The sequence below is a fragment of the Pteropus medius genome, unplaced genomic scaffold, assembly GCF_902729225.1.
Source record: "Pteropus medius unplaced genomic scaffold, Ma_sr-lr_union100, whole genome shotgun sequence".
NCBI lineage: Eukaryota > Metazoa > Chordata > Mammalia > Chiroptera > Pteropodidae > Pteropus > Pteropus medius.
The window spans coordinates 24,046,203-24,070,092 of record NW_024354502.1 but is presented as its reverse complement, the minus strand read 5'-3'; the positions used below and the strand labels follow the sequence as shown (position 1 = coordinate 24,070,092).

The 23,890-nt window shown below is 35.1% G+C and overlaps 1 protein-coding gene across 5 annotated transcripts in view; it reads left to right on the top strand.

The window, feature by feature from the left end:
- CPQ (carboxypeptidase Q) overlaps positions 1-23,890 on the top strand; it is a 432,637-nt gene that overhangs the window by 190,559 nt on the left and 218,188 nt on the right. For all 5 annotated transcript variants that reach the window (XM_039853812.1, XM_039853809.1, XM_039853811.1 and 2 more), the window contains one exon: positions 16,162-16,369. In XM_039853812.1, the coding sequence (XP_039709746.1) occupies positions 16,162-16,369 (208 nt within the window). The remainder of the gene's footprint in view (positions 1-16,161; positions 16,370-23,890) is intronic.

Sequence of the window (23,890 nt, the reverse complement as noted above, 5' to 3'; positions counted from 1 at the left end):
TCAGCAAGAGATACAGAGCATGCTGAGGGCAGATGCTGCTTGTTTGGGTTTTGCAAACATTTGAGAGATTTTAGGATATTCCTTAGCATGAGTTGAGACTGGCCATTTGTATGGAATAAACCATTAGAGGCAGCTCGAGTGGGCCTGCAAGTTGGGAGGGGCAGGGTCTCAGGGAATTCCCTGGGCAGAAGTTAATGGAGACTCCGATATGGTGGCCACCTGTGTCTGCTCGCTAGGAGAAGGGAAGGATCAACCAAGGAACAATGGATATTTCCAGCACTTCTTTCTGGGAGAAAGCTGCCTCTTCAGCCTTTGTCCTGAAGCCTGACAACTCAATGTCTCCTCATACGTCCCTGAGCAGCTATTTTAGTGCTGGAGCTCAGAGTGAGTGAGTCTGTCAGTGAGTAAGTCCTTTGAGAGGAATGTCTGCAACTTCCGCAGCCCTCTGTCTCGGCCACAATCTCCACTGTTTTTTCATAGCCAGAGGTTGTGGGGACTTCTCTTCCCAGCACTGGAACCCTGGGCCTGGTCCCCTTGTTGGGTTCCCTTGCTCCTCAGGGCAAGGAAGGGGCTTTGCAGCAAAGATAACCTTCTCAATTCTCGACTGCCACACACTGTTGTAGGTTTGGTTGTTTCGTGTCTCCACCCCTCCTACCAGCCTCTGCTTATGTATGTCCCCAGTTGTAGGACTTCTGTTTAGCCAGACCTCAGTCAACTCCAGTTATGGTTGCTCTGTAGTTTCATTATAATTTTGACTGTTTCCAAAAATCAATTCTAATTTTAAAATGCCAAATTTTGCCCCTATTTAGACCATTTGGAAGACTGCCAAATGCTCTGAAGGCAATTGTAGGGGAAAAAGTTCCAAAAATGTTTAGGGCAATAGGCAATTACTACTATAATGGTGCAGCTTTCCACAGTGATGGCTTTGGAGTGATAACACTCCTTTCATTATGTGAGTTTGAGTAGTTTTGTTACTATATTCATTATGTCTATAATTCTCTAGTCACATTTTGCATAAAACTAATATTGTTCCAAGTAAATGTCGGTTTTTTGAGAGCAAGGACTGATTCTTTCACAGGACCTCTATTAGTCTCTGCACATAGTATATACCTGTGCATACTTGTGATTGATTTCTAGAAATGAATACTCTGTTGAGAATATACTTCTTTCATTGACAAGGACCTATCTTTGAATAAACCCTTTCTTGTAAAGGCTTGACCTCTCCAACACTCAAGACCAACAATATCTGCATCACCTGGGAATTTGCTAAAAATGCATATTCCTGGCCCCACCTTGAACCTACTGAATCAGAAATTCTAGATATTGAGGTCAATGATCTGTGTTTTAGAAAGCTCTCATGTTATTCTGAAACATAGTATATGATCAATAAATAGTAAAGTTTGTCTGGAGAAAAACAAAATAAAGTTCAAGGAGATAATACCATGATGAGAGAAATTTGGTCTCAGAGGCTACAGGTTAGTAAAATTCAATAAATGTTTTCTGAGCATGTATTATGGATAAAAAATTGTGCTGTAACACTGGATGCACAAAAGCAAAATAGATGATGTCTTTGCTTTCACGGAGCCTATGGTGTAGAAGAGATAAAGATGTGTAGTAGGTATAAAATGTGTAAATAAATGCAGTGCTCTGGGATACTTTAGTATAGAAGTGTATGCAAAATATGGGTGATGATAATAAGTACCATGTATAAGTCACATGTTATCTGTCAGGTATGGTGCAAGTGCTTTCCATCACAATATATCATTTCAGTCTGCCTATCAGAAAGAATATAAAAGATTAAAAGGTGCTAGGTTCCCTTGAGCCTGGAAAAATTAAAGCTTGGTCTTAAAATTCAGTATTTCTTGCTCAGAGCATTTGAGCTATTCGTGAACTCTGTGTTTGTTAGTTCGCTACAGATATGGGTATATGGGCATCTGTCTCAGAAGTGATATGCAGATTAAATAAGATAACATATAATTGCATAGCTCAGTATATGTCTTAAATATTCAAAAGGTAGTAATTACTATTATTGCTATTTAGAGCAATCATCACCATCATCATCATCACCACCATTATCAAGATCATTTTCATTGTTACTAGCATGATTGGTGGCAATATAATATAGATTCTACGTAGGTTAAGAGGATGGATAAAAGCCAGACTTTCAGTGTTATGGCTTTGTCACCTTCTAGCCATTAGACTATGGGCTTAGCCTCTCAGTGCTTCAATTTCCTCATCTGTAAAGTGGGGACAATAAGAGTCCTTACTTCGTAGGGTTGTAGTGACTGGCAAATGAATTAATGCAGGTAAAACATTCAGAACTCGACCAGCCCTGTGGCAAATGCTCAGTAAGTGCTATTATTATCAAGTTCTTTGGCATGTTCCATGGACTACTTTGTCAGAGAGTTTAAGCTTTCTTTTTGGTATTTTGTGATTTTGATGGAAGGGTTTATGTTTTAGGAGTTTGTGGAACAAGAATATCAACTTTCCTTAAATCTGTAGTGTGCAAAAACTTATCTGAGTAAAAGGTCTTTTCATGATGCCTAAAAATAAGAAAAAAAAGCTGATGTTAAGGTAAAGTTTTAAAAAGGCCAAAGAAAGGAAACTTTTAAATCAAAGGACAGGACATTCACTTTTATTTAATGGAAATGTATTATTTAAGCAAATTTACTAATAATGATGTACATACAGATGCTGTGGTAGACATTATTTTCCTCCTTCGAAGTAACTGAGTGCTGATTTTCTATCTGTGCCAGCAGTCTCTTTCAGAATTTATTCTGTGCCCTGTATATCATTGTGGGATGGAGATCTCATATATGACTTTTCTGAAGATTAGAAGACTAAAACATGAACTTATTGCCTCAGAGGCTGAGAAGATGTACACAAATGTGAATAAACAGTTAAAACACTACCAAATGTACAGGAAAAGTCCTTGAACACAAATGCGATTGACATCAAGAAAATATTAGTTTTGTAATTCTGCCTAGATGGCCCATTGATGGACCAACACGGCAGAGGGATTCAGCTGCAAGTATTTTGTATAATTGATGGGAAAAATTTTTCAACAGATATTTTTCTATTAATTTGCCACAGGTGCTCAAATTCCTGTGACCTAGAATTTTAAGAATTCAAATTGCTACTGTTACAGCTTCAGGGACTTTGAAGAATTTAATTCTGTTTATTGGTAATGCTACAATTGACATGATTACAGTTTAACAGGATTACTATAGTATCTCAGAGAATCAAGTGAATATTAGGTAAATTTACATCACTCCAAATTCATGCTCAGTCTTATCATGTGCATACTGTGTTTAGTTCTTTTAACTTAAAATTATTTCATTTACATGTTTCCATGTATTGCTTTTGGCTATTTACTTGTCTTGTCAGTCTTTCCTTTTCTTGCTACCTCTCTCGAAGTTCCTCTGCTGGATTGTGACTAGAATTTCATATTTATACACAGAGATGCAGGGAACATCTTAGTATAAATTGTTTTTTTCTCTTATTTTATAATAATGCTAAGAAGTTTGTTCTTCAAAGGAGAATAAGCAAACAAAATAAGACTTTTTATAGTTTTTGCTGCATATTGAGAGATCACACTCTAGAAATATCAAACTAATTTACAGTACCATCCACATGAGATATATGTATATTTTCCCCCACAGTTTATACAATATTGGATTTTATTTTAATTTATGTATGTAATGGCTTTTCACAATACAAATAACTTAAATTAGCATCTTAACCATTTTAAGTGTACAGTTCATTGGTATTAAATACATTTGGGTAACCATCGGAAATACTTATCTCCATAACTCTTTCCAACTTGTAAAACTGAATCTCTATACTCATTGAAAAATTATTCCTTATTTCCCCTCCCCCCAGCCCCTGGAAAACACCACTCTATGTTTTCATCTCTATGATTTTGACTAAATACGTCACATAAGTGGAATCACATTGTATTTGTCTTTTTGTGATTGTCTTATTTCACTTAGCATAATTCTCTCAATGTTCATCTGTGTTATAGCTTATGTCAGAATTTCCTTCCTTTTTGGGCTGAATAATATTCCATTGTATGTGTGTATCACATTTTGCTTATCCATTCATCCATCAGTGGAACCTGGGGTGAATGGTGAACACATTTTAGCTATTGAGAATAATATTGTTATGAACATGATGTACAAATATCTCTTTGAGATCCTGCTTTTAATTATTTTGGGTATATGCCCAGAAATGTAATTGCCAGATCATATGGTAAATATTTTTTCAAATTTGAGGGTAACCACCATACTGTTTTCCAAAGAGGCTGTACCATTTTATGCTCTCACCAAGTGTACAAGTGTTCTAATTTTTCCATGTCTTTGCCAAAACTTATTTTCTATTTTTTGATAGTAGACATTCTAATAGATGTGAAGTGGTATCTCATTGTAGTTTTGATTAGCGTTTTCCTAATAATTAGTGATGTTGAGCATCTTTTCATGTGCTTATTAACCATTTGTATATCTTCTTTGAAATATCTATTCAAGTCCTTTGCTCATTTTTGAATGAGGTTGTTTGGCTTTTGTTGTTGAGTATTTGGAGTTCTCTGTTTTTTCTGGATGTTAATCCCTTATCAGAAATATGATTTGCAGGCATATTCTTTCCATTCTGTCTGTTGCCTTTTTGCTTGTTGATATTGTCTTTTGATGTACAAAATTTTTCTAATTTTCATGAAGTCTAACTTGTCTATTTTTTCTTTTGCCTGTGTCTTTTCTGTCATATCCAGGCAATAATTATTTAAATCCAATGACATGTAGTTTTTCCCTATGTTTTCTTCTAGAAGTTTTATAGTTTTAGGTCCTATATTTTAGTGTTTGATACATTATTAGTTAATTTTTATGTGTGATGTTAGGTAAGGGTCCAGCTTCGTTCCTTTGCATGTGGATATCTAGTTTTCCCAGCACCATTTATTGAAGTCTCTCCTTTCCCCACTGAATGGTCTTTGCACTCTTATGAAAAAATCTCACATATGTGAGGGTTTATTTCTGGGCTCTCTATTCTGTTCCATTGGTCTATACGTCTGTCTTTATACAAGTATAACACTGCTTTGATTATGATAACTTTGTAGTAAGTTTTGAAATCAGGAAGTATGAGTCCTTCAACTTTGTTTTTCTTTTTCAAGATTGTTTTTGCTATTCAGAGTCTCTTGAGATGCCATACAAATTTTAGAGTGGGTTTTTCTGTTTCTGCAAAAAATGTCATTGGGATTTTGATAGGAATTGCACTGAATCTGCAAATTGCCTTGAGTAATATTGACATCTTAACAATATTGTCTCCTAATCCATGAAGATGGAATGTATTTCTATTTATTTGTATCTTCTTTAATTGCTGTTAGCAATGTTTTGTAGTTTTCATTATACAAATCTTTCACCTCTTTGATTAAGTTAATTCCTAAGTATGTCATTCTCTTTGATACTATTGCCATGGAATTGTTCTTGTAATTTCCTTTTCGGATCGTTCATTGTTTGTGTATAGAAATGCAACTGATGTTTGTGTGTGTGTGTGTGTGTGTGTGTGTGTTTGTGTGTTGGCTTTGTATCCTGCTACTTTGATGAATTCATTTATTCTAATAATTTTTTTGTGGAGTCTTAGAGTTTCCTATATATAACATCATATCACCTGTGAGCAGAGATGATTTTACTTCTTCTTTTCTAATTTAGATGACTTTTATTTCTTTTTCTTGTCTGATTGCTCTGGCTAGAACTTCTGGTGCTATGATGAATAGAAGTTGCAAAACTGAGCATCTTTGTCTTGCTTCTGACCTTAGAGGAAAAGCTTTTCATTTTTCAGTAGTGAGTATGATGTTTGCTGTGGTTTTTTATATATAGCTTTAATTATGTTGAGGTAGTTTCCTTCTATTTCTACTTTGAAGGAGAGTTTTTTATCATGAAAGGGTCTTAAAATTTGTCATATAATTTTCTTCATCAATTAAGTTGACCACATGGTTTTCTTCCTTCATTCTGTTAATGTGATCTGTTACATTGATCAATTTTTGTATTTTGAACTATTCTTGCATTCCAGGAATAAGTCTCACTTAGTCATGGTGTATAATCTTTTTAACACACTGCTGAATTTTGTTTGCTAGTATTTTGTTGACGTTTTTTTCACCAATGATCATAAGGCATATTGGTCCATAGTTTTCTTTCCTTGTAGTGTCTTTGACTAGCTTTGATATTAGGGAAATGCTGGCTTCATATAATGAGTTCGAGAGTATTCCCTCCTTTTCAGTTTTTGTAAAAAGTTTGAGAATCGTTTGTGTTAATTCTTCTTTAAATGTTTGATAGAATTCACTGTAGAAGCTATTAGGTTCAGAGATTTTCTTTGTAGGGAGATTTTTGGTTTCTGATTCAGTTTCCTTACTAGTTACAAATGTATTCAGATTTTCTATTTCTTCATGGTTTAGTCTTTTTAGATTTTGTGTTTCTAGAAATTTTTTCCATTTTATCTAGGTTATCTATGTAATTTGTTAGCATATAATTGTTAATACTATCCTCTTAATGATTTCTTTTATTTCTGTGACATTGGTAGTAATGTCCTCACTTTCATTTCTGATTTTAATAATTTAAGTCTTTACTAACTAACTAAAAGTTTATTGATTTTGTTGATCTTTTCAAAGAATAAACTTTTGTTTTCATTAACTTTCTCTGTTGCTTTTCTATTGTTTCATTTATCTCTGCTCTAATCATTATTTCCTTCTTTCTGCTTGCTTTGGGTTTAGCTCGTTCTTTTCCTAGTTTGTTAAGTTGCAGATATGGATAGTAGATTTGAGATTTTCCCTGTTTTTTAATATAAGCATTTATAGCTATAAATATCCTTCTTAGCACTGCTTTTGTTGCATCTCATACGTTTTGGTGTGTTGTGTTTTTGTTTTTATTCATCTTTAAATATTTTATAATATTCTCTGATTTCTTCTTTGATCCAGTGGTTAGAGTGTGCTGTTTAATTTCCATAAATTTGTGAATTTTCAAGTTTGTGTTTTGTTATTTATTTCTAACTTTATTTTATTGTTGTCAGCGAAGATACTTTGAGGGATACTTTATATTTAAACCTATTGAGATTGAGTTTGTGGTCTAACATATTGTCTATCCCGAAAAATGTTCCATGCGTGCTTGAGAAGTATGTATATATTGTTGAGTAGAGTGGTCTATGTATGTTTGTTAGATCAAGTTGGTTGATTGTGTTAAGTCCTCTGTTTCCTTCCTTATCTTCTGTCTCGTTCTGTTTATTATTGAGAATTACTATTGAGTCTCAAATTATTACTGTGGAACTAACTGTTTCTACCTTTAAGGCTATCATTTTTTGCTTCATAATTCATGGTCTGTCATTAGGTGCATAAATGTTTATAACTGTTATATCTTGCTGTACTGATCCCTTTATTAATATGGAATGTCCTTTTTTTTGTATCTTGTAAACTTTTTTTGACTTAAAGTCTATTTTATCTGATATTTATATAGTTGCCACCAGTTCTCTTGTTACTATTTGCATGGAATATCTTTTTCCATCCTTTTACTTTCAATATATTTGTGTCTTTGGCTTTAAAGTGAGTCTCTTGCAGATAGTATACACTTGGATCATTTACAAAACCCACTATGCCAAGCTCTGTTTTTAGATTAAAGAGCTTAATACATTTACATTTAAAGTAATTATTGATAATTAGGGGTATAATTTTGTCGTTTGGCTATTTGTTTTCTTTATGCCTTTTAGCATTTTGTCCTTCATTTCCTGCATTACTGTTTTTTTTTTTGTTTAGTTGTTTTTTATATAGTAGAATGTTTATGGTTTTTTCTCATGTTTTTCCTTTGTTTATATTCTAGAGCTATTTTCTTTGTCATTATTATGGGAATTTCATTTAACATACTAAAGTTATAACACTCTTAAGTTGAATTTATACCAGCTTAACTTCAATAACATAAAAAAACTTTGCTCCTTTACAGTTCGATCACCATCCTTTTTGGTCATTGATATCACAAAATTATATCTTCATACACTACGTGCCTCCCAAACATTAACTAATAATTATTTTAAATGCATTAGCCTCTTAAATCATGTAGAAAACAAAAAGTAGAACTACATTGATGTAACAAAATAACTTTTATAATAGCTATTTCTTTATTTTTATTGAGATCTTTATTTCTTTATATGGCTTTCAATTACTGTCTAGTGTCCTTTTGTTTTACCCTGCAGAACTCCTTGAGTATTTCTTTCATATAGGTTTACTATGTCATCTTCCCAGAGTTCTCTATAATGGCTTCCTTTAGTAATTTTAATTTGGATTTATTTACTTGATATGAAGCTGTATGTCTGTATAAGGAAATTTTAATATTTATAATTGTTAAATATGTAGTACACTGATTTGTCTACTTTGGTCATTGCAAATGTCGGAAATATATTTGGCTGCTAAAAAAGGGAAATTTGATTAATGGTGGCTGTTTTAGACAGGGTTATCTAAAAAAAAGAGAACCAATAATATGTACATACATAAAAAGGTATTTATTATGAATAATTAGCTCATGATTATGGAGGCTATGAAATCCCAAGATCTGTAGCCGAAGACTTAGGAGAGCTGATGATGTAGTTCCAGTCCACATCCAGAGGCCTGGGAACTAGGAGAGCCAATGGTGTAAGTTCCAGTCTGAAAGGAGAAGACCAGTGTCTTAGCTCAGACAATGAGACAGCAGGAATTCCTAATTACTCAACATTTTTGCTCCACTCATGTTTCATTGATTGGATGAAACCTGACTAGGACAGAAATGGGTATACAGGGGAGTGAGTCTCTCCTTTGACCCAATGGTTTACAGAGGAATGGCCATTTGAATTGAACCTTGAAGGAAAATGCCCAGGCATTGCATGAGAGAGTGAACAGTTCAGATGGAGGCAGCAGCATGTATCAAGGCTCCATGTGGTAAAGGGAAAGGCATCGTTTGAGGATGGTAAGAAGTCAATGTGAGTGAGGTGTATTTGTGTTTATGTACAGAGAGTGGTAGAGGATGAGAAAATAAATTAATCAGGGCCAGATTACAAAAGATTTTATGAACCATACTTAGATTTGAAACTTACTTTCTGGCTGTAGAAAGATCTCTACATTACATAGGTGGGAAATACTATTGCTAGCCTTATTTTGGTCCTCCTTAAAGAAGAGTGAATTAACATTTTATAAAATGTATTTCTCAGATAAGTGTATGAGATGATAAAAGTGTTACATGAAAAAGGGGTTCTACAGTCAGTTAAGGTTGGGAAATGCTTAGTAAACATGTTTCTTAAATATATTACTTGTCAGAGCCTACCATAGGCTAATGGGCTTCTCAAAATGGTGCAGTAGTGCCCAGTGTTTTGTGACTTTATTTAACCATGGAAACGTCTCTCCCATGTAGTTTCTTAGGCCTAGTATTCTGTGGAACACACGTTGAAAACATGGTTCTCTTGTTTCTCCTTCAATATTTAGCTGATGCTTTGCTTTTAAAATTATTTTCCTCATGTTGAGAAAGAAACCAATCACCAGTTTTTCCGGAGTTTTAATCAATCAAGTGTCTTTATTTTGTTTCCCTTCCAATAAAATGGGCTGTTTAGTTTGTTCAGGCTGTTATTAAAAAAAAATCATAGACTGGGTAGCTTATAAACAACAAATATTTATTTCTCACAGTTCTAAATTCTGGGAAATCCCAGATCTCGGTGTTGGCAGATTTGGTGTTTGTTGGGAGCCTGATTTCTTAAATTGCTGTCTTTTCACAGTAATCTCACATGGTGGAAGGGGCGAGGGATCTCCCTGGAGCCTTTTTTATAAGGGTACCAATCCTACTCAAGAGGGCTCTGTCCTCATGACCTAATCACTTCCCAAAGGCTCCACCTCCTAATACTGTCACCATGGTGGTTAGGATTCCAACATATGATTTGGGAAGGGGTACACACACATTCAGTCCCTAGCATGTGCTATGAGCTTTATGTTAGTTCTGTTCTAACAGGAGGATGTTGGGGCTCTGAGGTTAATTAGAGAGTGACATAGTTTAACAGAGTTAATAATAGAAATTTAGGATATTTTGAGTGAGAAGACAGTGCTCTGGGTTAGATGATATTTAAATACATTTCAGTTCAGTTAGTCAGAATTGTATCCCACTGGGGCTTAAACTGAGAACAATATTCAGTTGGTAATATAGACAGAGCATTTCATTGATTAAGGTTACCATCTTCATTTCCTAAATGATTTTATGTTCTATATCTTATTTATATTTATCATTTTTATTAAATAAATTATTCATTTTAACACTATTGTTGTTCTAAGTTAAGTTTTTGTTTTTGCTTAATACACAAACAAATCTTTCTTTTAAAAATTTTAGAGATTAGAGAAGAAAATAAGGAAGAAAAGCCAAAAGTAAGATGAAACTAGTATAAGCTAGCAGTAATTGTAACATACAGAAGAATGAAGTCAAAATGGAAAAAAAGACCAAATATATTTTGTGATGTTTACTTTAAGTTAAAAATATATAATAATAAAAACTAACATTTATGCTATATTTTATAGATGACAAAATATTAAATATAAAAATTTTAGCTATTTTTAATTCTCTTATATTTATTTCATAGGCAGTTATCTTCTTATACTTTTGAATCTCCTTTACATTACTGTGTTTTAGAGAAAAAGACAAAAGTCCTTCCTGTATAGTGTGGATATTAAAATCACAGTTTTATTTCTCTAAGCATTTTGACCATCTTCCTTCTTTCTCATACTCTCGTGGAGTTGGCTGGGTCCCTCTATTTTGGAAGAAGGTATATCTGATACTGTGCTTGTAATAGGCTCCTTACTGGGATCTATAGGTGAAGATAAGATATTAAACACATTGGTTAAATTTCGTTCACAGAATCTGTCATCAATGTGGAATAGAATTCAAGAATTTGACTTTTTCCTGTCTCTCTTATGCTATTTCAACTAAATCACAGAAATTGAAAATGACATTTAGTCCTACCTTTTCTCTCTTGTTCAGGTTTTTTTTCACTTGTGGGAGTTGGAAATATTTGAATGTTTTCCTTTTGTGAAATTGTGATGTAAATGAATCCTTTTGCTTTTGTGTCATTAATGACAGTATAAACATCTGAGATTAATTTACTCTTTATTGTTAACGACAGTGTAAAAGTCTGAGATGAATTTACTCTTAAGGTGCTAGATCTAAAAACATTAACAGTCAACTGTAATTTTTTGAGAGTTATTTTCAAACTGATTTTTAAATCAAATAAACCTTTCTAATAAACAGAATAAGTGCTCTTTTAACTGTACTAATAAAGACATAAAAAAAAAAACCCTCATAGAAACAAGATTATAACTTCGAAAGCTCACAAGTCTTACAACCATTCCCACCCCCAGACCCTTTCTTTAGGAAATATTACAAGTGTTGGGAATAATTTTACTTTAGTCAATGTATTATATGCCCATGTGAAAACCTGCATATTCTCAGTAGGGATACATAATTGTCCTCTTGTTGGTTATTTAACATATAAGCTGACACCCACTTTCAGGGGTTGATTTGAACTTTGCAAATTTCGAAATGCTCAGAAACATAACGTGTATGGTACTTTTGATAAACAACTAGTCAGAAGTGACTAGCATTAAGGGAGTTTGATTGATATGTGATAATCAGGTGGGAAATTTCAAGCTTATTTTGTTTAAATATTGCACTTATGTAAACAGGAAATATTCAACTGACTTCAGTTATGTCACTTTATATAAGATATACAGAAATTTAATTAAATTTGAAAAATTTATTTAAACTTATGTTTTTATGTGTTCATTTATATTTAGGTATACTATAGGGTAAGCACAGTATTCATCAAGCTTTGTTTCCATACATCTCATAAGCTAGGTTTATGGAAGCATGAGTTTTGAATGAAAAAGATACCAGGATTTTCTCCTTAAAGATAAATCTAAGACTTTAAGATTCTTATTCTGATATTTTAGAATTTTTATTGGGATATAATTCATATACCATACAATTTACCCCTTTAACACTCAGTTTGGTGGTTTTTTGTATATCCACAGAGTTGTGCAACTACCATCACTATCTAATTTTAGAACATTTTCATCATCCCCAAAAGAAACCCTATACCTATTAGCATTCATTCCCCTTTGCTGCTTCTCCCTTCCCCCACTAGCTCTAGGCAAGTTAAAATTTACTTTTTGCCTCTATGGATTTGCTTATTCTGGACTTTTTATATAAAGAGAATCTTATGACATGTGATCCTCTGTGACTGATTTCTTTCACTTATGATAATATTTTCACAGTTCATTCATGTTGTATCATATACAAGAACATCATTTCTTTATTGCTGATTAATATTCCATTGTATGGGTATACCACATTTTTGTTTATCCATTCATTAGTTGATGGACATTAGGATTGTTTTCACCTTTTGACTGTTATGAATAATGTTGCTATGAACATTTGTGTGTAATATTGTGTATGAACATATATTTTCATTTCTCTTGAGTATATACCTAGGAGTAGAGTTGCTGGGTCATATGGTAACTACATATTTAACTTTTAAAGGACCTGTCAGATTGTTTTGCAAAGTGACTACAACATTTTACATTTCCATTAATAATGTACAGGGGTTCAAATTTTTCCATAACCTTGCCAGTACTTAGTTTTTATCTGTCTTTTTGATGGTAGCCATCATAGTGGGTGTAAAGTGACATTTCATTGCAGTGTTAATTGCATTTCCTTTACGGCAGTTGATGTTCAGCATCTTTTCATGTGGTTATTATCAGTTGTTTATCTTGTTTGGAGAAAGCCTATTCAAATTCTTTACTCATTTTTTAATTGGGTTGCCTTTTTATTATTAAGTTTTAAATTTTTTATATATTTTAGATACAGGTACCTCATTAGATATGTGATTTGCAAATATTTTCTCCCATTCTGTGGATTGCCTTTTCACTTTTTGATAGTGTCTCTTGAAATACAAAAGTTTATAGTTTTGATGATTCAATTTATCTATTTTTTCTTTCGTTGCATATGATTTTGGTGTTATATCTAGGAAGGAATTTCTTTATGCAAGTTTGTGAAATTGTATGCTTTAACTCTTACACTTAGGTCTATGATTCATTTTGAACTGGTTTTTGTAGGTTTTATAATATAAGGGTGCACCTTTATTTATTTATTTATTTTTGCATGTGGATATCAGGTTGGCCCCAGCACCATTTGTTGAAAATATTTTTTTATTCCAATTGTATTGGCACCCTTGTTGAACCGAATTAACCATTCTTATAAAGGTTCATTTCTGTACTTAATTTTATTCTATTGATCGATATGTCTATCCTTATACCAGTATCACACTCTATTGATTACTATAGATTTGTAGTATGTTTTGAAATTTGGATGTATGAGTCTACCACTTTGTTTTTGATTGATTTTTGGATGTTAAACCAAAGTTGCATTTCTGGGATAAATCTCCTTTTGTCATGGTGTATAATACTTTTCATATGTTTTATGTTGCTGGTGTCAGTTTGCTAATATTTTGTTAATGATTTTTTGTATTTATATTAATAAGAGATGTTGGTCTGTAGTTTTCTTGCAATGTCTTTTGTCTGGTTTTGGTGTTAGTAATAGTGGCCTTGTAGAATGAGTTGGGAAGTATTCCTACCTCCTATAATTTTTGGAAGAGTTTATAAAGAATTGGTATTAATCTTTAAATATACTTATTTTGATTTTTTTATGGCTTCCTTTATAGTTTACCTTTTGCTATTGTTAAATTGCAGGTGGGACTTGTAAATGGGGGCAGGAAGGTAGTGTTTATGCTGATCATTCCCTATAAGACAATTATAGGGAAGGTACAGGACTACAAATAAAACTGTGGAATCGTCATTCTACTTATTTCTACTAAACAGTGCTAGATACTCCACCACTGGAAGACATGCTTAATTACAGAAGCAAACTATAAGGCTTTTATATCTTGAATTCAGAACCACAGTTGGAAGATTCCTTTCAGTGCCATTTTCCTTATTGAAGCCGTGGGTACATGCCCTGCTCACTGTCACTTTAAGAATTCTTACCTGTAGCATATTAGTACAAATTTGTTTAGAAAAATTATTTAAAGAGCCTATTAAGAAGTATTATACTGACCCCCATTGAGTAAGAGAATCTGAGAACAAGGAGAGTTTGTTGAGTCTCAGACATCACGTAAGGTAATATGAATAATAAATATTTAGGTTGTCTTCCTACATGTTTCAAAGTACTTCTGGTCATTAGTCACTCAATCAACTCAGTGGGAAAAATTAGCACTGAGGAAATAAAAACAACAAACAGTGTTTACTAAATAATTACTACATGCCACACACTTTTAAATCCTTTACATATACTCTTTTATTCCTCGTATTAATCTTATGAGGTCAATACTAATATTATTCTCCACTTTACAGCTGTGGAAACTTAGAAACAGAGTGGTAATCTAAATTGCTTAGTGTCATGCAGACAGAGAATGGGAGAGCCAGGATTTGACCTAGGTTACGTAACTCCATAGCCTGCCCTGAACCAGCATTTAGAGTAGATTAGGCATATTCCAGAGTAGAGATTCAGATTCAGGGTTTCTGTATTATACATTTTGAGTTTATAAGTCATTTGTCTCTCCCTCGATGAAGAATAACATGTCCAGTAAACATTTAAGAAATATTCATAACAGGTGTACTCAAATGGTAGTACTTGAGATTAGACAGTCTCTACAGGGATAATGTAACAGACATCCATAAAATAAAGTTTTAGCATTTATCAGGTGCTTACTATGTTCTAGTGTAAGTGATTTGCTTGTATAAATTAATTGAATCTGTAAAATAACTGTGAAATAGGTGTTATTATCACCTCAATTTATAGATGAAGCCACTGAAGCAAAGAGGTATAACTTGACCAAGGTTAATTAGCAATAAGTGGCGGAGCCCAGATTTGAACCCAGACAGTTTTGCTCCTGAGCCTATTCTTAATCATTTGGCTATGCAGTTTCTCTAAGTCAGTAAATAGTCACCTGACATGTCACAACAATACAGTCACACCAAGAAAGCAATTATGATAAGGGATCATTGTGTTTATGCACATGGAGGTTGGAGTCACTTCTTTAGGAGAGAAATGCATTGTGGCTGAAAGGAGGAGAAAGGTTTTTAAATATGAGACAATCTGAAATAAATATGGAGATATGAAAAGAAAAAATAATTTAAAAAGGGAAGCTATTAATTTGTGCTTTGACAGAAGATGGGAATAGACCGACAGAATACAGTGTGCACTCAGAAGCTGTGCCTGCTTGGTTATGAAGGAGTTGTGATCTGGGAAGCTTTGGAGTTGCACTACAAGGGTAAAAAGGGACAGCAATTTTAGAAAATGAATTTGATAAACTTGATTAACACAGAGGTTGAATCAATAGTAGATTAACATAAACTTCGATTATAAGCATTTCAAGTAATGTAAGAAGCATCTTGAAATTAGCAGGAAAAATTTAACGAATCAGGATAATATTTCTCCTTTATTGCCAAAATTATGATAGTGTTCTTTTTCTTAACACAGAGCAATCGAGGTCCTGGATGTATTCAGCACTTTCCTTCATAGGAGCACAAACATTTCTCATTGTCCCATAGTTTTCCTGCAAAGCGTTCTACCACCAATTCCAGGCTACATATTCTGACCTCTTTGTTTGGGTGGGAAGAGAGTAGCCCCAGAGCCTGTCAGTGACCAGAGAGCTGAGTGTACCTGGGCTAGTTTTCTGCCAGTTGTATAGGTCTTCCGGTCCGTAGCCCTGATGGACTTCAGAGTTCTCTTTGTCTCCTGGAACCCATGTGTTCACCTCTTGGTCCTGAAGATACTCTTAATGTTCTTCCAGGTTTGAGGCAATTTGCAACTTTGAAGGATCATCCAAATTATCAAAATAAATTTCATGTAATGTTTTCAATGAGGTGATTATTAAGTTGAAGTTTCTAAGTTATTTTTACCAAAAAGAAAACTTATGTTCATATCACAATCAAATAAAACAATATTTCCCACTCGTCCTACTTCTCATATGTGAACAAAGTTCAGTGAAAGTCAAATGTCAGATACAGATGCTTAAAATATACTTGTGGTTCATTTCTGCTTTCAAGGTAACCTGGTGGCTTATTTTCTCAAGTCCTCACACAGGTGTTCAGGAATACCAGGATGGTGTGCCAAAGATCCCAACAGCCTGTATTACAGTAGAAGATGCAGAATTGATGTCAAGGATGGTTTCTCGTGGGAGCAGAATTATCATTCAGCTGAAGATGGGGGCACAGAACTACCCAGATGCTAATTCCTTCAACACTGTAGCAGAGATCGTTGGTAGCAAGTATCCAGATCAGGTGAGTAAAGGAGGCAATAAGATGTCTGGGAATTGGGAGTTGTGGTCAAGAAGGTTGGGTCTGCAGGGATGGTCCTTGTAGACTCATTAACAGCAGACACTTTCAAAAGTTTGCTACATTGAAAAGTTTTACTACACAGACTGAAGAAAGGCAGGACTAATTGAGAGGTCGAATGGGGTCCATTGTGTGGAAATTCAACCTCTGAATAGCTGAGAGCAATATTTGTACATATGTGTTGTATACATTCCATTTGGTGCCAGCTTGGCATTTGAGATCATACCAATAACTAATAGTTATTGTGCTTTTTGTGTGAACTATCTTATTTGATCCTTTCAAAGCTCAGTGAAATAGGATCTATTTTCTTCATTTTATAGGCGAGAAAACTAATGTAGAGGGAAATTCACTTGCCTAAAGTCCACACAACCTGTAAGTGACTGAGAAAGGACTCAAAGCCGAGACCTTATAAATATTAAACTAAGCTTTAAACCACAGTTTATGTACAATTTCCAGAGTTTTTTTTTTTTTTTAATCTCCAATGTTTGAAAATCAAATAATCCTAGAGGCATGTCCAGACTATATACTGGCTGAAGGTCAAATAACTTTGGCAAGTTACTTATTCTCTGAGTCTTAGAGCATGAGTCATTGGGGGCCTTCGTCTGAGGCATTCAGGGGGGATCATGGTCTGTGGCTAAAGCATTAAGGCAGAGGAGTTCTCAGGGCTGCAGAGGCCAGAGGGCTGAGCCAGTGCTGGATCAGACAGCTTCTGAGGGCCACTGGCATCTTCTGGCTGGGAATACATGGGCCTACTCCTCAGCCCAGCCTGATTTTTAAAAAATAATTAGCTTTATTGAGATATAATCTACATAATGTAAATTTACCAAATTTGATGAGTTTTGAAAAATCTATGCAGTAATGTAACCACTACCACAATCATGTAAAATTTTCCACTGCCGTGTACATTCCCTTGTACCCCTTTGCAGTCCCTTTCCTCCTTGACTCCCCTGCCTCTTTCACATCGAGATCTGCTTTCTGGAACTATAGTTTTTCTTCTCTAGAATTTCTATAAGTGGAATCATAGAATGTGTAATCTTTCGTGTCTGACTTCTTTCACTCAGTATAATGCTTTTGAGATTCATCCATGTCGTGTCGGTTGTCCATTCCTTAATGCTGAGTAGTATTTCAGTGTATAGATAGACCACAGTTTGTCTATTCAGCAGTTGTTGGCCATTAGGGTGATTTCTAGTGTTTGACTGTTATGAATAAAACTGTGAATATTCTTGTGCAAGTCTTTCTGTGGATATGTTTTCATTTCTCTTTGGATAAATGCTTAGAAGTAGGATTGCTGGGCCAGCCAGAATTTTAAAATACTCTGATTGCTGTGAAGATGCTTTGATCTCCATATTCTATGGCGGTAGTAGGGAGATTCCAGAGAGGTCCCAGGGTTGAGGATTAAACTTTCACTCCTACCATAGTGTTGCTTAGCCTTCCACAAGTTGGGCATAAATACTTTGTTACCAAGATGTAAAAAAGTAGATTAACAAAAGTTCTCTCACAAAGAAGTCACAGTATTACTTCCACAGAAGGAATGTAGAGGAGGGCAGTACAGTGAAGTCCATGTGGCTGTATTTTGGAAAGACTTCTGTTTTATAGCCTGCCTGGATCCCCAGAGCTAGGTCCAGACAGTGAAGGGAAGTGGCAAGCATGGGTTTGTTCCCTATTCTGGGTATAAGGCGACTTAAAGAACCTAAATATGCACACTCCATCCTTGATCAATGCCATCTCCCATGAAGCCTCCTCTGGTAACACTCCCCTCATTCTAGCCCTTTATGCCATTATTATGGTGTCATCTCCCACCAGAAAATACTTTGAATAGACTCTTTTTATTTCTGTCCTTTATTTTTTTTTTCTCACTAATTCCTGTCCTAGGCCTTGACATGCAGTAGCTTCTCAACACATATTTTGTTTCAGTAAAATGAAGAGAGGAAGTAAAGGAGAAAATGGTTGGAGGATTTTCTTTATGTCCATTCTCTTTAAATCTAGAAGTTTTCCTGCCCATTTAGAATACTAATTGTCCATTGGCATATTAGACATCACCCCTAAATGCATGTCCAAAGCTGAACACCTCCACTCCTTCATACTTTAGTTGGTGATCTCTGTTAAAGGAACAATATCTACCAATCAGCACAGTTAGAAAACTGCATATGTTTTTCATTCTCTCCTTTTTATCACTGTCCTATAGCCACGTACTACATCCTATTTAGTCTTTCAGCATATTTAACAACAACAACAAAAAATCCGTTACTGCCATTATTATCCTAATTCAGGCCCTTGCTATTTCCCTCTTAATTTTTTTTCTTCTGAGCTTTCCCCTACTTCTATATTTTTACAATGCAGCTCAGAGTTATCTTGTAAAACACAGTTCTCCACATAGTGTTTTTCTGCTGTTAGGCCCTCTCTCCTATTCCCTATAGGATGAAGGTTATGATAAAGATAAATGCCAGGATGAGTGATCAGAGAGGTGAGCAAAATAGGAAAGATACTAAGAGGAAGGAGAGTTTGGGAGGATTAAATGGGAGGCAGTTATAGTTCAGAGGAAATGATATAGTACTATTCATAAATAAGCAAGAAATGAGAGTGAAGAAAGAGGGAAAGGAAACGTATAATGGAGAATCAAAAACCAACTAAGAACCTATCTTTCACTGGCCAGTGAGGGAGTTCAACTCACCTAAATTCTGGTAAACTTTTCTAAAATCATTCAATTTTATTTTTAATTATCGGTAGTGTTGACAGTGACATAAATATTGGTCTTGATAGTTTAGGTTGACTAACTTTACTGCCTTGCTCCATACTGTACTAAAGGATAGTGCTAAATAACACTGAGCAAATTAATTGCAATGAAAATTATCTCTAGAAAAGAAGAGGTTATACTGAAGTTATCATTATTCTGCTTGCAAGGTGAACATCCTGGGTGACTTGAAGGTGGGCTAACACACAGTGGCTGATTGATACTATTACAGCTTTAACACCCAGCACGACCCATTATAGCTCATTATTCATGCGCAACACCTTAATGAAAGGAAAGCAATTAGCACATAAAGAATCCTTTTAATTTGGCCTAAGAATCATAAACAAGGTGTGGTGAATATCAGCTCTGGAAAGTGTATATATGATTGATGAAGCATTAACACAGTTTAAAACCCTATTGCATAATCATACCATAAGCCTGGACTGAATTAACCACATACTTTAAAAAATGCCAATAATAAAAAAACTTTACTGGGTTTCAATATGTGAAAATGGCAGAGTAGGAGTATTATACACATAAATCCTACCTTCTTCCTAAAGAACCCACAGTGTCATGTTTTGGCTCCTCCAAGCCCCAGTTTCTCCACTTTGACCTCTTCAGAAACTGCTCCTCTGTGATTTGGGCATGTTCTGGAGGGTTCAGTGGACCCTGACCAATTTGAGGGAGTGCATTTCCTTGGGGGAAAGCAGTCCTCTGAGAGCTCTGACATTAGGCCTCAACTCCTTGCTCTCAGCTTCCCCCCTGGGAAACCATTGTATCTTTGAGGCCCATCCGCAGTTGAGAATGAGTCTGAGAGAGTGAAGAGAGCTTTTTGACTCTGAGTTTATAGTCCCTGGTGCTAAAATGGCAATATTATTTCTCATTAAAGAATTCATTTGAATTGGAAAATTCGTAGGAAACTTGTTGCTACCCACGAATAAATTTTATTTTTTATCAAATCAATAGAGGTGAGCCTAACACTTAAATAGTCTTAGACAGAGGCAGAGACAGAGAGCTAGGGGTCTTAGCAATCCAATCCCAATTCCCTGACCTTCAGGTGAGGAAACTGAATCCATCAGTGACTTGTCCCAGGGATCAATAAATACGTGAGAGGAATGCACCTGGAATGTGACTCCAGATTCCCTGACTCTCATTTCTTTCTACCCCAAAGATATTCCATTATGCATGGGCATACCTTAGCTTGATATAGGCAGTGTAATGACTTGGTAGGAATGGCACTGGATATAGGCAGTGCCATTCCTACCAAGTCATTACATAGGAGATATCGTGTCTTACTTTCATGCTTTTCCTCCTGGCATCTCTTTCTTAGGCACAAAGAGCCCTCATAAATAGTCTCTTGTCTCGGAGTTTCTTTAGAACTCTCAGAGGATTATCACCTGGGAAACCCACCTGTGCTTGATCCATTTCTTCTATGCATCCTCCTTCCATCAAGTCTTTCTTGGACCTCATCCTTTTTTAGCAGCTTGTCACTTTGGAAAAGGATCTGATGGATGAAGCACTTCTGTGATATTAATGACTCTTTATGATGCCATTCCCTTGTGCCCCTGTTCATACCCTTTCACTCTCACCAATCATGGAATTAGATGCTTCTGGTTTAGCAGAGGAACACCAACAAAGCCAAAATAGATGTATTATCAATTATATCATTAAAAAAACTCCAAAATTTGTAATTTTGAAATAATTTTAGAATCACAAGAAATTGCAAAAATAGTGCCGAATGTTTGAGTGTACCCTTTGGCTTCCCCAGTGATGACATCTCATACAACCACAGTACATTAACCTAACGAGGAAACTGGTGAGACAATACTCCTGAGAACGAGTTGTTTCTTGTGAATCAGGGGCTGCCTTGTGGGCATCCTCTGTGTAGCGCCCAGTGTAAGGGGGAAGGACCCTATCCTGATAGTAGCCCGAATAGCCCTTTCCCAGGCTTAGTTTATGATGTTTCCAGGGTATCTCACTCAAACGAGCAAACAAACACAGAAGGAGGGTTGTTCTCAAATTAACCTGACAAGAGGGCAAATTACCTAAAATGTGTAGTGGAACCTCTCTCATGATAGCAAATTCCCCAATGTTGACTCTTGGTGCTAGCCCATTGCTTTTGTTCCTCATTATGAGAATTGCTTAATAAATGCGATATTATGAGAATTGCTTAATAAATGCGATATTTTAAAAATGTTAACATATTCAGGAAATCTTATGATGGATTTGTGTGGAAAAGAAAAATGTTTTAGACTTTTTTCTTTGGTTTGATAATATCAAAATCCATTTTGATAAAGCCCTGATAAGTGAAATTATTTTTTTATACATGCCTTTTTCCTACAGAAGTTATTTTCATGGATTCGAAAAACAATTTCAGTTTCATATGCCAGTATTATTTCAAATGTAATGCAGCACTTATACAGGCTAGTGGGAAACACTGAAATGAAAACTTTAGTTTTTTTTTTTAACTGAACAATTTATTTTTCTGTTTTATCTTATTGTGGAGCAGGGTTTCTCAACATCATCACTGTTGATATTTGGACTAAATAATTTTTTGTTGTGGAGATCTGCCCTGTGTATTGCAGAATATTTAGTAGCATCTTCACCCATTACCTATAACCATGACCATCAAAAATGACTCCAAACATTGCAAATGTCTGGGACAAAGTCACTCTAGATTGCGAATCACTGGTGTGGAGTAGTAGAAAGAATACTGGGTGGATTTTTCCATACCTTGCTTCTGATTTTATTTCTGTCACGAATAAGCTGGGTGGCTTCTGGCCACTTAATCTTTCAACTATAGGATGGGGGACTTTGTCTGGAAAAGATGAAGGTCATTTCCAGCCCTAAAATTCTATTATTAAAAAAAAATACTGGAGATTATCATCACACTGGTTGTATACACTATATAATATTAGATGGTAATAAGACACAATGGGAGCCCTTTCATTATTTCAGAGATTAGAGGTATTGGTAGATGTTTTTGTTTTTTATATTCTTCGTTCAAATACAGTTAGGAGCTCTTCTATTGGAAAAGTTGAATAAACTGCCTCTTCTTTTGTATGTGCCACTTCTTAGTCTTCAATGTATTCATGTGCACCGGGAATTTATAAGCAGCAGTTTTGCAGTATTCCACAAACCTTTTGAGAATGTAGGATAGAGGCATAAGATCCATTGGGTAGCTTGTGTTTTGTTGGTTTTTACATCCATTTACATATTCATTTTTATATTCATTTTTTCAACTATTCATTTATTCAACACATTTATTGAGTATCTGGTTTGTGTCAGGCACAAGGGTTATAGCAATAGCCTTGGGTGGGCAGTATAGCACTGCACTTAGTAAGAAATATAGCCTACAGAATTCAAATCCCACCTCTTATATTTTGCTGGTAGGTTATTTTGCCTCTCTGACCCTCAATAAATATTAGCCTTCTCTGGAGAGGAAGAGCTTATGCAAGAGCAAGGAGCTGAGATATAGGAGGGACACAGCAGGAAGGACGAACTATAGAAGGCGTGGCAGGCTGTGTGAAGTTCTGGGGCTTTGTCTGGTTGGCACTAGAGAGTCACTGAAGGATTTTCACAGTAGATTTGCAGATGAGTTCACTCTGGCCACTGTATACATTTGAAGGGACAAAGACTGAAATCCAGTTAGGAGATAGGACTTGAACTCAGATGGTTGAAACAGGTAGAAAAGAGAAGGATTCGAGAAATATTTATGAAATATTTAGGAAAAATTGGCAAGAGTTGATAAAGTTGGGATATAGAGAGAAAAAAGAAGGAAAAGTACACTTTGGTTAAGTAGGAAAAGTCATTCATTAATTCTACAGGACAACATAGAGCTTCTACTTTATGTTGTTTATATCAAATTGCCCTCACAACACTTGCGGTGTCATAGTAGAGATGGCAAAGTAAAAAAGTAACAGCAAGACGGTAAATGATACAACATAGCAACTATACGGTATGACAGGGACTCATTTCAGGTGAATTATCTTGGTCAAGGAGGTCAAGGAATGCTTTCTGGAGCGATCCAGCTTATTCCTCCAGCATGAGTAGTTAAAACATGAGTAGCTAGCCATGCTAAAGGTTATGGGGATGGAGTCGGGATGGGAAATAATCCAAGCAGATGGAGAAGTATATATGAAAGCCCAAAGAGTAGTAGTATTCTTTTTTTAAGGAATGCGATGTGACCTCCTCTAATTTCCAAGTCCATTTTTTTAAAAAAATAAATTATTGAAATACTCAGCAGTCCCTTCGGAAACAGCTTTAATGTTGATGCTGTCAAGACCCTTGTTGAAGGAATGAACAAAACCTGATTGACCTGGCGAGCAAACCCATTCCATACATAATTGGTTAGAGGCTTTGTAGCAAATGCAGCTTTGCCTTTCATCTAAATATGTAGTCTGTTGATCTGCAAAACCTTCTTAATGGGTACAGCAAGTTATTCTGCCTGGGTGGGAGGCTTTTTACTAACTTAAGCAGCTGTTTAAAGTTTCATAAGCAAAGTAATTATTAAATCTTTCATGAACATGTTGGTTGGAACATTCATTCACATCTTAACCTTGAGTTGCAAAGTTTTGGGGGGTGAGGTTAAAGAGTTTTAAGCTGGCAAATTTTATTCTTTTTTTCTTTCTTATTATAAACTTTTTATGGCTTAGAACCAGCCAATCTAAATCATGAAAGGAAAAATACATGTGTGGCAAGTATGAGACATTTCGTTGTTTATTTTTCAAATTTCT